At 43.1% G+C, this 12,789-nt stretch overlaps 1 protein-coding gene across 2 annotated transcripts in view; it reads right to left on the bottom strand.

Moving 5' to 3' along the window:
• Positions 1-684: 684 nt before the first annotated feature.
• Positions 685-12,789, bottom strand: part of BRMS1 (BRMS1 transcriptional repressor and anoikis regulator) — a 61,179-nt gene continuing 49,074 nt past the window's right edge. Inside the window, exons 9-11 of one of the 2 annotated variants that reach the window (XM_077456249.1) lie at positions 2,528-2,567; positions 2,013-2,136; positions 685-1,167 (exon numbers count right to left, since the gene is read on the bottom strand). In XM_077456249.1, coding sequence (XP_077312375.1) covers positions 1,044-1,167; positions 2,013-2,136; positions 2,528-2,567 — 288 coding nt within the window. In that variant the 3' untranslated portion in view covers positions 685-1,043. The remainder of the gene's footprint in view (positions 1,168-2,012; positions 2,137-2,527; positions 2,568-12,789) is intronic. The other variant, XM_077456257.1, reaches the window with a different exon arrangement.

The following is a 12,789-nucleotide window of genomic DNA, read 5'->3' as shown; positions in this document are numbered from 1 at the left end:
ACTTCCTGGTATGTAAATATGCTTAGGCAATGCTTTCTCTGCCTCTGCATCATAACTGTAAATCTTCAGTGTGAGTTCTAAGGCACTGCCACTCTAGCCTCAGAAGATCTGAAATTAGATTTAGTAATTTCACCATTTTGCTGCTCACTCTTTTCCTTGCGGAATGCACTGACATGAGGAAGCAAAGCTCTGCCTCTAACAAGATGGCTGCCTCCTATAGAGACACAGTATAGAACAAGATATAAGTCAGTAAAGGGGAAACAATCAGCTGTAGGGAGATAAAAGCAACACTGGTGACCAGTTTTTTATATTAATGGCACAAAAAAACCTTGACACCCTATCTCATTTTTCAAAATGTCCAAGAGAAACATTGTGGTCGATTTACTAAAACTATAGAGTGCAAAAGGTGGTGCAGCTTTGCATAGAAACCAATCCATTTTTTTTATGTCAAAGCTGACAAGCTGAAATTAGAAGCCGATTAGCTACCATTCACAGCTGCACCACATTTTGCACTCTTCAGTTTTAGTAAATGAACCCCCGTTGTCTGTCTGTTGTCCTTCGAAATTACAATCCCTCATAGTACATTGGGATAATACAGTAAAGGGCTGACTGCTTGCATGTCCAAGGCTGTATGACACTGGAACCACAAGAACCACTGGTAGTAAGAATACACAAACAACATGATTTAGCTTTAAGACAATAGTTTATTGCTTTCTAAATTAATTGGTTATAAAAATACATTAAAATTTTAGCAAAAATGTAAATATAGGAAAATAACTATTTTTGGAAACAGCTCAGCACCATACACTAAACACCAGCCCTACTCTGGAAAAGTGGTTCTTGCTACAGCTTGCCATACATACAAAATTCATTTTATTTACAATATCTACATACAGCACCCTATCTGCTGCAATATTGTCACACACAAACACACACACACACACACAGTACCCTAAAGCATTTTTCTCTATCCTAAATACCCAAATCAATATTTTGCAGATGTTATCCTCCCAGATTTCATGGAGGAGGAAGGATTACTTTTCTTATTTTCCTGCTCTTCTCACCGAGTATTTGCCTTTCTGTAGCTGAGATACATATATCTTTGTCTTGCTGCTGTCTCCTCGCCTTAGCCAAACTTCTCCTGTGCTTACTGCAGTGATCACAGCCCTAAAAAAAGATCAAGAAATAAACAAAATAAAAATGTTAATCCCTGCAAAGCCCAGCTAACAAAATTCAACATTTTGTCTACAGCAGTGGAGGGCTAGTTGCACTTGGCTTGGGGACAGTCTGGCCTGAGTGGTCTATAGTGAATGTTTATGGTAATAGATTAAGGATGTTTGTACATATGCCTGCTTTTGAATTGCTTTCCTTCCTCGTATTAATCAATGTGAATGCATCAGCGTAAGTTTAAGGCAGGCCATAAATGGTGACATTTTCTTTCCTTCCACAACGGGTGGAAGGAAAGAAATTTGCTTGATTCCCCCAACAACACAATGTTGATGGGGGGAATCCCTCTTACAGCATGCTATTTTGTTCTGCCGGTGGGGAGACTTCATTGCTGGCAAAACACACAGATTAGTGTTTCCAGCTATATCCGGTGGCACTAATTGTCCAGGAAAAACCCAACAGGCTGGTTGTACACAAGTTGAACGATAGACTGACTTGTGTACAACCAGGGTGCCAATACGTGGATTGAAATTCAGCCTGTCCCCGCTGAACCAGCCAAATTTCGATATATGTATGGCCGACTTAACTCTTGTGGCCTGACCAGTCTTTATATACCCTATTCTACTAAAACAGCAAGACTATTACCTAGATAGTAGCATCTGTGCTACACCAGCAAAGGGCCAGCACTGAACATATTTCACAAACATTTCTGTTCCCTCAAGCTAGTCACATACACAAATGCTGACTGTCAAGGAAGATGGTTACTTCAAGGCTCATCTTATGAATACCCATTAACTATGGACTGGAGCCAAAGAAAAAGTGTCCAAAGGTAACATTATTCTTACTGTGATGGGGGTTCATCTTTTATGTCAAGAATAATGGCTTCCCCTTTGGTGAAGCTCTCTCCTTCATAATATAGGCAACCATCTTCACAACGAGCACTAAAATGCTGCTTCTCAACCTTCACACCTAAAGGCATGAGAAAAACAGCAAAAAGAAAATGGTAAATAATATTTAAAAACAGTAATCCAGGGAGTAAGTACGACATTAGGAAAGTGGCTCAACAGCATCAACAATATCATTATTGAAAGGGCCTGTGTTGACAGACTTTGGAATTGTGTCATTGACATCAGATTGACATCAGTTTGAGAAGCTCCTAATGTACAGTATTCAGAATTCACTGACAGATGAATATGACCTGAAGTTGGTCTCCTTCTGAAGTGGATTTAACCTGCTTCAAGCAGAATAGATTTGTATAGGAGTTCAAAACCTGCCTGAAGCAAACAAAGCCCATTGACCCAGGCCCTAAAGTACAAGGTACAAACTAATGCAAGTCAAAATAATTTGCCTAAGAACTCACTGTCCGATTTCCTCTTCTGGGGAGAAACTGCTGCTTTAGCCTGTAATAATCCGAAATGATAAAAAAAAAAAAAAAGCAAGATATTTCAGAATAGCTATCATAAGTTTTAGTACAATGCAAGTACATGGGCGGAAAGTTTAGGAGACCATCTTAGACTCCCGTTTGCCTGCGAACAGGTTGCTGATAATAAGAAATTGAAAAACAAAAAGGAATAGGCAGGTGGGACAGATGGAAAAATTCCCTCTAAAAGAAAGGACATCTATGTACCTACATGTCCTTTCTTTTAGAGGGATTTTTTCCCCATCTGTCCCTCCTCCCTATTCCTTTTGTTTTTCAATCCTAATACCACATCCTAATATAACATTATGTACAAAAAAACCCTAACTACTATTTGAAGGACTTTACTGGTACACGTAAGATAAAATGTCAAAAAACATTATCTGTGCAAAAATTCAAAAACAAGTCAATAACTTTGATCATATTACAATAACATTATGAATCATTCATCACCCTACTGCAGCGGGTGGCGATTTAGCTCGCTGCAACTTCAATTCAACACAGGTGCATTTCACGGGTACAAAAGCCTGTTTACTCAGGAAAAATAGAATTACAGCGCATATTCTAGAACAGAAGTTATAGACCTGTCAGTCAATGTAACTGTTTTACCAGGTATGTGACCCCCTTGATAGGGAATAAATACATACCTAAACATATGTGAAGTAAAAACATAACAATGGTCATCCCACAATTAGCTAACACTAACTTCCTTCTTACATACAATGGTCCACATAAGTTCCTATTGGTCCGATAGTATCAAAGCAAATGTTCAAACAAACAATAATTTACAAGAAAAAAAAATTATACTGGTAATCCTAAAATCAATGGGATTGATTATGGAGTATGTACTTGGTTAAAAACCAACAGTGCACAAAAAAAAAAAAAAAAATTATATATATATATATATATATATATATTTACACACATATATACACCCGTGGCCCTAAGACCAAAGCACAGATGTGGATCACATAAACATGCGACAAGACTTGCAACATAAATAGCAAAAAAAAAAAAAAAAGGAGGGAAAACTGCGCTACGGGATGTTCAAAAATAAAAAAATGGTCGGCAGCTGCAATTCTAATGTATACCAAAAAATACACCAATGAACATAAGAAAAAAAGGGAGAACTGCGCTTAACCTCAAAATCCCAGAGTGAACAGGATGTGTGCAAGTACAAAAACCTAAAAGTAATGCCTATCGTCACTCCATGTTACACTCCCCACAATTCTCTGGCACAGAGGTTATTAGTACGTTTAAAGCTCGCTTGCTTAAAAGTCAATTTGCCAGTCAAAAGGAAGCCAATCCCTTTACAGACTACTCGGGTTTGCCCTGTCCGCGTTCAGCTATAAAACTTTATCCTGTGGATGATCTGGGACCGACCAAAGGGTGCAGCAACCTGGATGTCCATCTAAACTTGTCTCGCCTGTTGTGACCCTCTGTAACGGGGGGTCGCCTCTAGCTGGTAAGGAGCCATTCTATATATCTGGTGACGGGAAAACGCACATTGTTTCCGGAGAAGGAAGGGATAGTGTGCTTTAATCAAGCTTCTCTTTATGAAGATCTTTCACTGGTGTTGAATTATTTGGAAATGTCACTTTAACAATAGGATATATGATCACATGGATGCTATTTAGTGTCAGTATTGTTTAAATCATTGGTGTTTAAAGTATTGCTCTATTATTATGTATTTGCAATATTAGGTACATAATTTGTTTTTTGGGACCAACATTTATTTTTAATTTTCTTTTATGTCCTTTGATTATTGGCTTTTTTATTGTCTTTCTATATAGTGTTTTTTTCTCTCTTTTTTGTCACATTAATATTATGTTATTGTATTTCACTTGAGGGGAGTAGTGTTGTACACTGATGCACATGCATATATATGTGCCATACTAGGAGGTGATTTCATAGGCATTACTTTTAGGTTTTGTACTTTTGTTCTTATACATACACACATCCTGTTCACTCTGGGATTTTGAGGTTAAAGGGGTTGTAAAGGTAAATTTTTTATTTTCTACATAGCTTCCTTTAAGCTAGTGCATTGTTGGTTCACTTATCTTTTCCTTCGATTTCCCTTCTAAATGTTTTTTTTTCTTTGTTTTCTTTGTCTGAATTTCTCACTTCCTGTTCCTCCTCAGTAAGCTGTTCAGTAAGCTGTTCTGGCTGACTAACCACCAGCTCGGATGATGGTGAGAAGTTTACTGAGGAGAAACAGGAAGTGAGATATTCAGACAAAGCAAAAAAACATTTAGAAGGGAAATCAAAGGAAAAGGTAAGTGAACCAACAATGCACTAGCTCAAAGGAACCTATGTAGAAAATAAAAAAATTACCTTTACAACCCCTTTAAGCGCAGTTCTCCCTTACAACATAAATAGACCTGAGGTGTGGCTTTTGGTCATCTGGTAGGTAAGCCAAGAAAAGGGGCCAAAAATAAGCAGGTAGGGCTATCTTCACTTGAGGGTTTGGAATATATCTGACGATGCAGGCGGACTTCCATCTGCCTAGCTACTTGATCACATGGTCTGGTACTCGGTACTGAGAGGCTGCGCCGATTTGGAAGTAATTTCCAGAATATCACCCGGGGTCTAGGCCTAAGTTTAGCAGTAGGACCCTAATATGTTTGATAATTTGACTGCCAGTCAGGGGTTTGACCGGAAAAGGCAGTAAGTGGCTGGAAACTGGCTGGCTGGGTACGTGAGAGAGCAGACGGTCAAGGATCGTTACTGGGCACCAGGCATTGCTAGTCCTGAAGAAGTTGATATCTACTGCGGGTCCAGTTTGTTGCGTTTTGGAGATAAAGGACATGGAATGGTTTGGGAAGAGTCAGCAGGTGTCTGTACAGTACCTGACTACTGACTGATACTACCAGAGGTGAACTCGCTAGGTCGTAGGAAGCTGTAGAAAGGCCAGGTAGATGGCTGCCTGGATGACAGGGCCGGGCAAGAGCCCAAAGGGGAACATGTGAGGATTTTGGACATGCCCCTGAAGATAGCCCTTGTGATGGGTACGTGTTTGCCGTTGGTACAGAGAGTATGTCTAGCAGAAAGTCATTGATATAATGGATAACCCTGTGGCACTGGGCCTGGTGTGATAGGATCCAAGTGAGGGACTGTGCGAAAATGCCAAACCGCTGTGGGCTGTCATTAGACCCAAATGTCAGTTAGTTTGGTGAAAAAAATAGTAGGAATCCATCTGCTTCATGCCAGAGGGGTGGCTCAATAGGCAGGTGCTAGAATGCATCTGCGATATCCGCTTTGGATAGCCAGGCACCGGTGCCCATCTTAATGATGGCCTGGGTGGCCAGGTTGACTGATGCGTATTTGAGAGAAAATGCCTCAGAAGGGGTCAGGGACTTCAGACTAGGGATATGTGGGAAATGAGGTGCAGGCAAGTCATAGACTATGAAGAGGCGTTTTGTTGTTGCCTGAGTGCACCAATTTGTTGTGTGGGTGGAAGATTGGCAAATTCATCTACACAGTGGTGGATGAAGAACAGCAAAGTGGCAACAAAACAGTTGTGTTTCTGTGACGCTCCAGTCAGTACTAATCTGGGACTGGGCGAGTCTTGCTGCTGCTAAGAATGACTGATGGTAGTCGTAAAAGGCGAAAGCACCAGATTTGTAAGCAAGACTAAACACTGCATGAAGGTATAAGTCCAGCTCCTCCCTCCTGCTGGGGAAGGCTGAACAAAAGGACATCTCTGAACATCTCGAAGATCAGGGCGAACATGGTGGCTGACAGAATCCGACAACCTGGGGTAATTCGACTTGACAAGCACTGAGACGTCCCCATGGTGTACCTGCAGAAGGAGACGCTGTCATCGGGACCAAGACCGGGTCAGGGAGATGTGAGGGTGGGCGAACTTACCAAAGTTTGACTCTGGTCTGGATGTCCGAACTGTTATGGTTAAGCAGGAGACCAAAGAATGCAGCCGGGGAAATGGTCCAGAGATGGATTGCAGGGATGTCTGCTGGTGCTGGGCCAGAACAGCTGTCTTCCTGGCCATAGCAGGAAAGGGAATATCCCTGCTTCTCCGCTCAGAAATGCGTTCAGGGATGGTCCATCCCCTGAGGTACTGTACGTTGCCATGCTCTGAGCCTGCGGAGGGTGACAGAGGGGCAGGTGTGAAGTGCTCGCTGCCAGCCTGCGGCATGGCTCCGGCTAGGCGGAGATGCTCATGTTAAGAGGAGTCATAGCCATGGGATAGAGAGCGGTGTGATAAAGTGAAAACTCAGAGGAGGAAAAAAGGGGAGAAGAATAGGAAAAGGAATGATAGGCGTAGACAGAAGCTGACCGTGTTCTGTTGTGGCAGAACTATATAGAATGAGAATTTATAAAACACAGAAGAGTGCAAGAAGACCGAGGTAGGCCAGTCACCAGGAGGTGACTGGCCAGATAACCGATTGCTTGGGTGCCTGTTTGTGACAAGCACAAACCTAAAGACCAGAACCACAGGGTGCACTGGAGCATCAAACTGAAGCCTGGTACGGTCTACGTAGGAAAGTTGCAGTCTGTAGTGGGTGACGTATGCTCGGCCTGCGAACACTTGCACTGCCAGCAAGCCTACTGTTAAGCGACCTTGTCTGAAGGGTCGCCCTTCAAAAAGAGTGTTTCATGTATAGACATATGTGACAGAAACAAACTCCTGGAGAGCACGTCCAATGATGTATGTGAAGTAACGGTATAATGAAAGGGTGCTGCAGAATGATGTGATAGAGAAACCCATCAACTATGCACCTGACCGATACTCTAGTAGTGAGGTACTGATTAAGCTCGAACTAGGTTGACCAAGAACACCTGTAGTAGGGGTGACATAAGTGCAACAAGACTTCTTACTCCCCCCCCCCCTTTTTTTCCCTATTTGTTTGTCCCCCTTGCATGCGACTGGCCCTGGTGAAGATGCAATCGTATTTTTTTTTGGGGGGGGGGGGGGGGGGGATACGTCCAACCAGGTACAGGATGGAACCTGAACTCGACTGACCTGAGGGAGAAAGGCAAATGAAAAAATAATGAGCCGCTTGTATGAATGCCACTGGAGATGTGCGGCCAATTAAGTGTCACTAAAATGAAGTGTGGCTGTGTGAGTGCTACTGAGTGTGCTTGCAGTAAAAGCAAGGAGTTTACGCTGAGATGCATGTTTTGCAACAATTGCAAATGGGTAAATGCCTAGATGCATGTATTTGCAGCGATTACAAATGGGTAGTGCGGAGATGCATGTACTTGCAGCAATTGCTGGGATGCATGCATTTGCAGTGATTACAAGGAGTTTATGCTGAGATGCAGGTTTGTAGCGAATGCAATGGGTATATGCTGAGATGCGTGTTTTGGCAGCGATTGCAAGACGGGTATTTTTGCAGAGTTTACAAGAAAGGTATCCTACTGATAGGTTGAAAAAGAAAAGGATAGCGGAAATTGTATTTGTAGGAACGAATTGTAAAAATGGCATACGTAATGAATCGTAGACTCATGATAGGGAGTGTAATGAATTGAGTGTGGAATACCCGTGATGCGAACCGTTGTGCCGCTGATGCGACTAGGTTCGATTTGGAGTGTGATGTACATAGCTGCTGACATGATCCGAATCGGTCAGTACAATGATATGAATAACGAATCGTAGGGTATGGTACAAAACGCTACGAATTGGTGTGTGGGATGCGAACCATTGTGCCACTGATGCGACTAGGTTGGGTTTGGATTGTGATGCATGTAGCTGCCGATGTGATCCGAATCAGTCAGAAAATTATATGAATAATGAATCGTAGAGTATGGCACGAACCACTACGAATTGGTGTCTGGGATGCGACTGATGCGCAGCGTTGTGCTGCCATGGCAATTAAGCTCGAATCGTAGTGATGTGTGGCGCGAAAGTGATAGATGACATAACAAATCGCTTGTAGGGTATGAGGATAAGCGGTATGACTCGGTGCGGGATGTATCCAATGCAGGGGCGGACTGACCATTCGGGCACTGACCGAGGGCCCCATCAGGGTTGCCAGCCTTAGTAAAACCAGGGACTGATTGTAAAAATCTGTATTTTTACATCTGTCCCTCAAATGTCTGACACAGACATAATTTTGATGTAAAATTTCGGAGGCTATAGCTGCCCCACCCCTCCACTACCTCCTCAGCCAATGGGAACACATTGTACACGCCCCCTTCCCCCGCGCAGCTTCTTTGAATACAGAGCAGGATATGCCGACATCTGGAGGGGAGGAGAGGGAGGCAGGGACACAGCTACAGTGTGGAATGGACTTCAGGCTGATACAAGATAAGCTGACTAACTTGGCTGCGTTAAATGTGGTTTTATCAGTGCTTTATCTGGCGAGCAGAAGGAGGAGGAGGCTGTTTTTCCTCTAGCAGAGCTCCTGTCTCTGAGGCTGTTAGATTGTTTTTCTGTGTGTGAGAAGTGCACTTCTCCTGGGGGAAGGATGTTCTAAAGTTCTCCCCCAATCTCTGCTACACCTCCCTACTGATAACCTGCCCACCTCTACACAGACACATCATCCTCCTCTCCTGTATTACCAATGAATGTGTCCGTGAGCTGCTGGGGCACTACAAGTACCAGCATGCCAGGAGATGGGGGCAGCAGCAGTGTGTTAGGCTGATTTCTAGATGAAAAGTGCTGGTGTGTGTATACTATGTGTATGTATACTGTGTGTGTGTACACTTGTTTGTATAGTGTGTGTGTGTGTGTGTGTGTGTGTGTGTGTGTGTATCTGTGTGTATACTGTGCGTGTCTGTATACTGTGCATGTGTCTCTGTGTATACTGTGTGTCTGTATACTGTGCGTGTCTGTGTGTGTGTGTGTGTGTATACCATGTGTATACTGTGCGTGTCTACTCTGTGTGTACGGTGTCTGTATACTGTGCGTATCTGTGTGTACACTGCATGTCTGTATACTGTGTGTGCGTGTCTGTGTGTATACTGTGTCTGTATACTGTGTGTGTGTCTATGTGTATACTGTATGTCTGTATACTGTGCATGTCTTTGTGTATACTGTGTGTATACTGTGCATGTCTGTGTGTATACTGTGTGTGTGTGTCTGTATACCGTGTGTATACTGTGCGTATGTATACTGTGTGTGTACGGTGTCTGTATACTGTGCGTATCTGTGTGTACACTGCATGTCTGTATACTGTGTGTGCGTGTCTGTGTGTATACTGTGTGTTTGTCTGTATACTGTGTGTGCGTGTCTGTGTGTATACTGTGTGTTTGTCTATGTGTATACTGTATGTCTGTATACTGTGCATGTCTCTGTGTATACTGTGTGTCTGTATACTGTGCGTGTCTGTGTGTATACTGTGTCTGTATACTGTGTGTGTGTGTGTGTGTGTGTGTGTGTGTGTGTATACTGTGCGTGTGTCTACTGTGTGTGTACGGTGTCTGTATACTGTGCGTATCTGTGTGTACACTGCATGTCTGTATACTGTGTGTATACTGTGTGTCTGTATACTGTGCAAGTCTCTGTGTATAGTGTGTGTGTGTGTATACTGTGTGTGTATACTGTGTGTGTGTGTGTGTGTGTATACTGTGTGTGTGTGTATACTGTGTCTGTATACTGTCTGTATACTGTGCATGTGTCTGTGTGTGTCCGTGTTTGTATATTGTGTCTGTATACTGTGTGTGTTTCCGAGTCTGTATACTGTGTGTATGTCTGTGTCTGTATACTGCATCTGTATACTGTGTGTGTGTCTGTATACTGTGTGATCAATGTGTGCCCACTGCCGCTCAACAGAAATCGCTCTAACAATCCCGTGCCCATGAAAAATGCACTTGATGCCATCTGATTGGTGAACTGCTGAATTCGGCGTCGGATCCGGTAGCAGGTCTGGGTACAAACCTGTGCAGTGACATGGCACACATCAAGCATGGCTTTTATTCACATGCCTCAATGCCCAATCTGTGGCCAAACATAGCAGTTCACTATTCAGCTGGCTCCATGACTGACTTGCGCAGTTCAGAGCCTGCAACAAGTGTTTTTTTTTTTTTAAAGCTTTTTCCAGCCAGCTGCCTACCACACCAAGCACTAAGGTGCAAAGGTGTGTGCAAAGGGACACCGATAAAAGGGGACACTCTGGGGACTCTGCCGTAAGGGGAGATTCTGATGTAAAGGGGGACTGACTCTGTGGAATGTGATTATAAGGAGAATGTTGGGAATTTGGTGTAGGGGGGACTCTGATGTGAGCGTGGCGCTCATCCCAACTGCTGTACTCTATATGTCGTTTTGTTTTTTACTTACTCCTGACCCACGTACTGTGTACATTATACTGTACATAGACCTGACCAAGGCGTTGTCCCAACAGTTGCTGGTTTTAATTAAAGGGATTGTAAAGTCTTGTTTTTTTATTTATTTTTAAATAACATACATGTCATACTTACCTCCTCTGTGCAGTTCGCTGCTCCTGGCCTCTCCCTCCTATGGAGTGCCCTCACAGCAAGCAGCTTGCTGGGGGGCCCCAAAATGTCCCCCATGAGTTGTCAGTCCGCCCCTGGTCCAGTGCGAACCATAGTGCCACTGATCCGCCTAGGTTCGGATCGGAGCGTAATGCATGTAGGGCTGACACATTCCGAATCGGTCAGAGCAATGATATGAGTAACAAATCGTGGGGTATGGTACAAACTGCTACGAATCAGTGCATGTGGTGTGAACCGTTGTGCTGCTGGTGCGACTAGGTTCGGTTTGGAGTGTGATGTACGAAGCTGCTGACAAGATCCGAATCGGTCAAAGCAATGATATGAATAACGAATTGTAGGGTATGGTACAAATCACTAAGAATCGGTGTGTGGGGTGGGGTTGATGTGAAGCGTTGTGCCGCCAAAGGCAACTAGGCTCGAATCGGAGTGATGCGTATGGCATGAAAGTGATCGGAATCGGTAAGATGACATAACAGCGACTCTTTTGTAGGGTATGAGGGTGAGCGGTATGAATCGGTGCAGGATGTGTCTGATGCAAACCGTTGTGCCACTGACACGACTAGGTTAGAATCGGACTGTGGTAGGTATTCAACGTATCTGATACAAATCGGTAGTAGGGTAAATGAAATTGGTTGAAAAGTATGAAGTGAAAGTGATACGAATTGGTTGCAGAGTGTATGCCACCCCTTACTCTAAATGGAACCCATACCAACTACCCAACCCCCTAGGCTAATTAAGTGCAGACAAGGCACCAGGTGGTTTAATTATCACCTTAATCAGCCACAGAACCCATGCAAACAATACATGCTCATCTCCAAATGGATGAGGCGGCCCCCCCATAGACTGTGAATCCTATGAGCAACAAAGCCTGTATCGAGTGAATATTGGACCATGACCGGCAGTGGCTCGGATCTACAAATGAAAACGTATGTTTGTGGCATGGGATGACAAGCAAGGCCGAGGAAACATACAAATCTACTACACCTGTGCTGAATGATGTCGGGACACGACTGACAACAACTTGGGGGCAGCCAAGAATGAAAGGGATGCAGGATAGGAAACATATAGAATTGTAACATTGCGTATGAACGAAAAGGTAGGAACCCTACCCTGCAACAGCGAGCGAGAATCGCCAATGAAGCGCACGTACGAGGAAGCTGCAAGATATGTGTCGTGAGATGATCATTGTTATGTTTTTACTTCACATATGTTTAGGTATGTATTCATTCCCTATCAAGGGATGACATACCTGGTTAAATGGTTACACTGACTGACATGCCTCTATACCTTCTGTTTTAGAATTTGTGTTGCAATTCCATTTTTCCTGAAGAAGCTGGCTTTTGTACCTGTGAAATGCACCTGCGTTCAATTGAAGTTGCAAACTAAATCACCACCCAGCTGCAGTAGGGTGATGAATGATATATAATGTTATAATTTTGTAATATGATCAATGTTATTGACTTATTTAAATTTTTCTACAAATAAACTTTTTTGACATTTTATCTTATGAGTGAGTACCAGTAAAGTCTTTCAAATAGTAGTTCGGGTTTTTTGTACATGCTATTAATAAGAGATTGCAAAGCATGACAACTGACAACTGTTAGATATGATCCTCAGTCTTTCCAAGGACCTCACTTGCATACAGAAAAACATTTGATGACATTGGGGTTGATTTACTAAACCTGGTGAGTGCAAAATCTTATGCAGGTCTGCATTGTAACTAATCAGCTTCCAGGATTCGTCATTGAACAACCTGAAGTTAGAAGCTAAATGCAAAATCTGGTGTA

Source organism: Lithobates pipiens, unplaced genomic scaffold (assembly GCF_037356315.1).
Source record: "Lithobates pipiens isolate NorthernLeopardFrog02 unplaced genomic scaffold, aLitPip1_a1.2 Scaffold_10, whole genome shotgun sequence".
Taxonomy (NCBI): domain Eukaryota; kingdom Metazoa; phylum Chordata; class Amphibia; order Anura; family Ranidae; genus Lithobates; species Lithobates pipiens.
The sequence above is the reverse complement of the archived record's forward strand: the minus strand, read 5'-3'. Positions and strand labels throughout refer to the sequence as shown.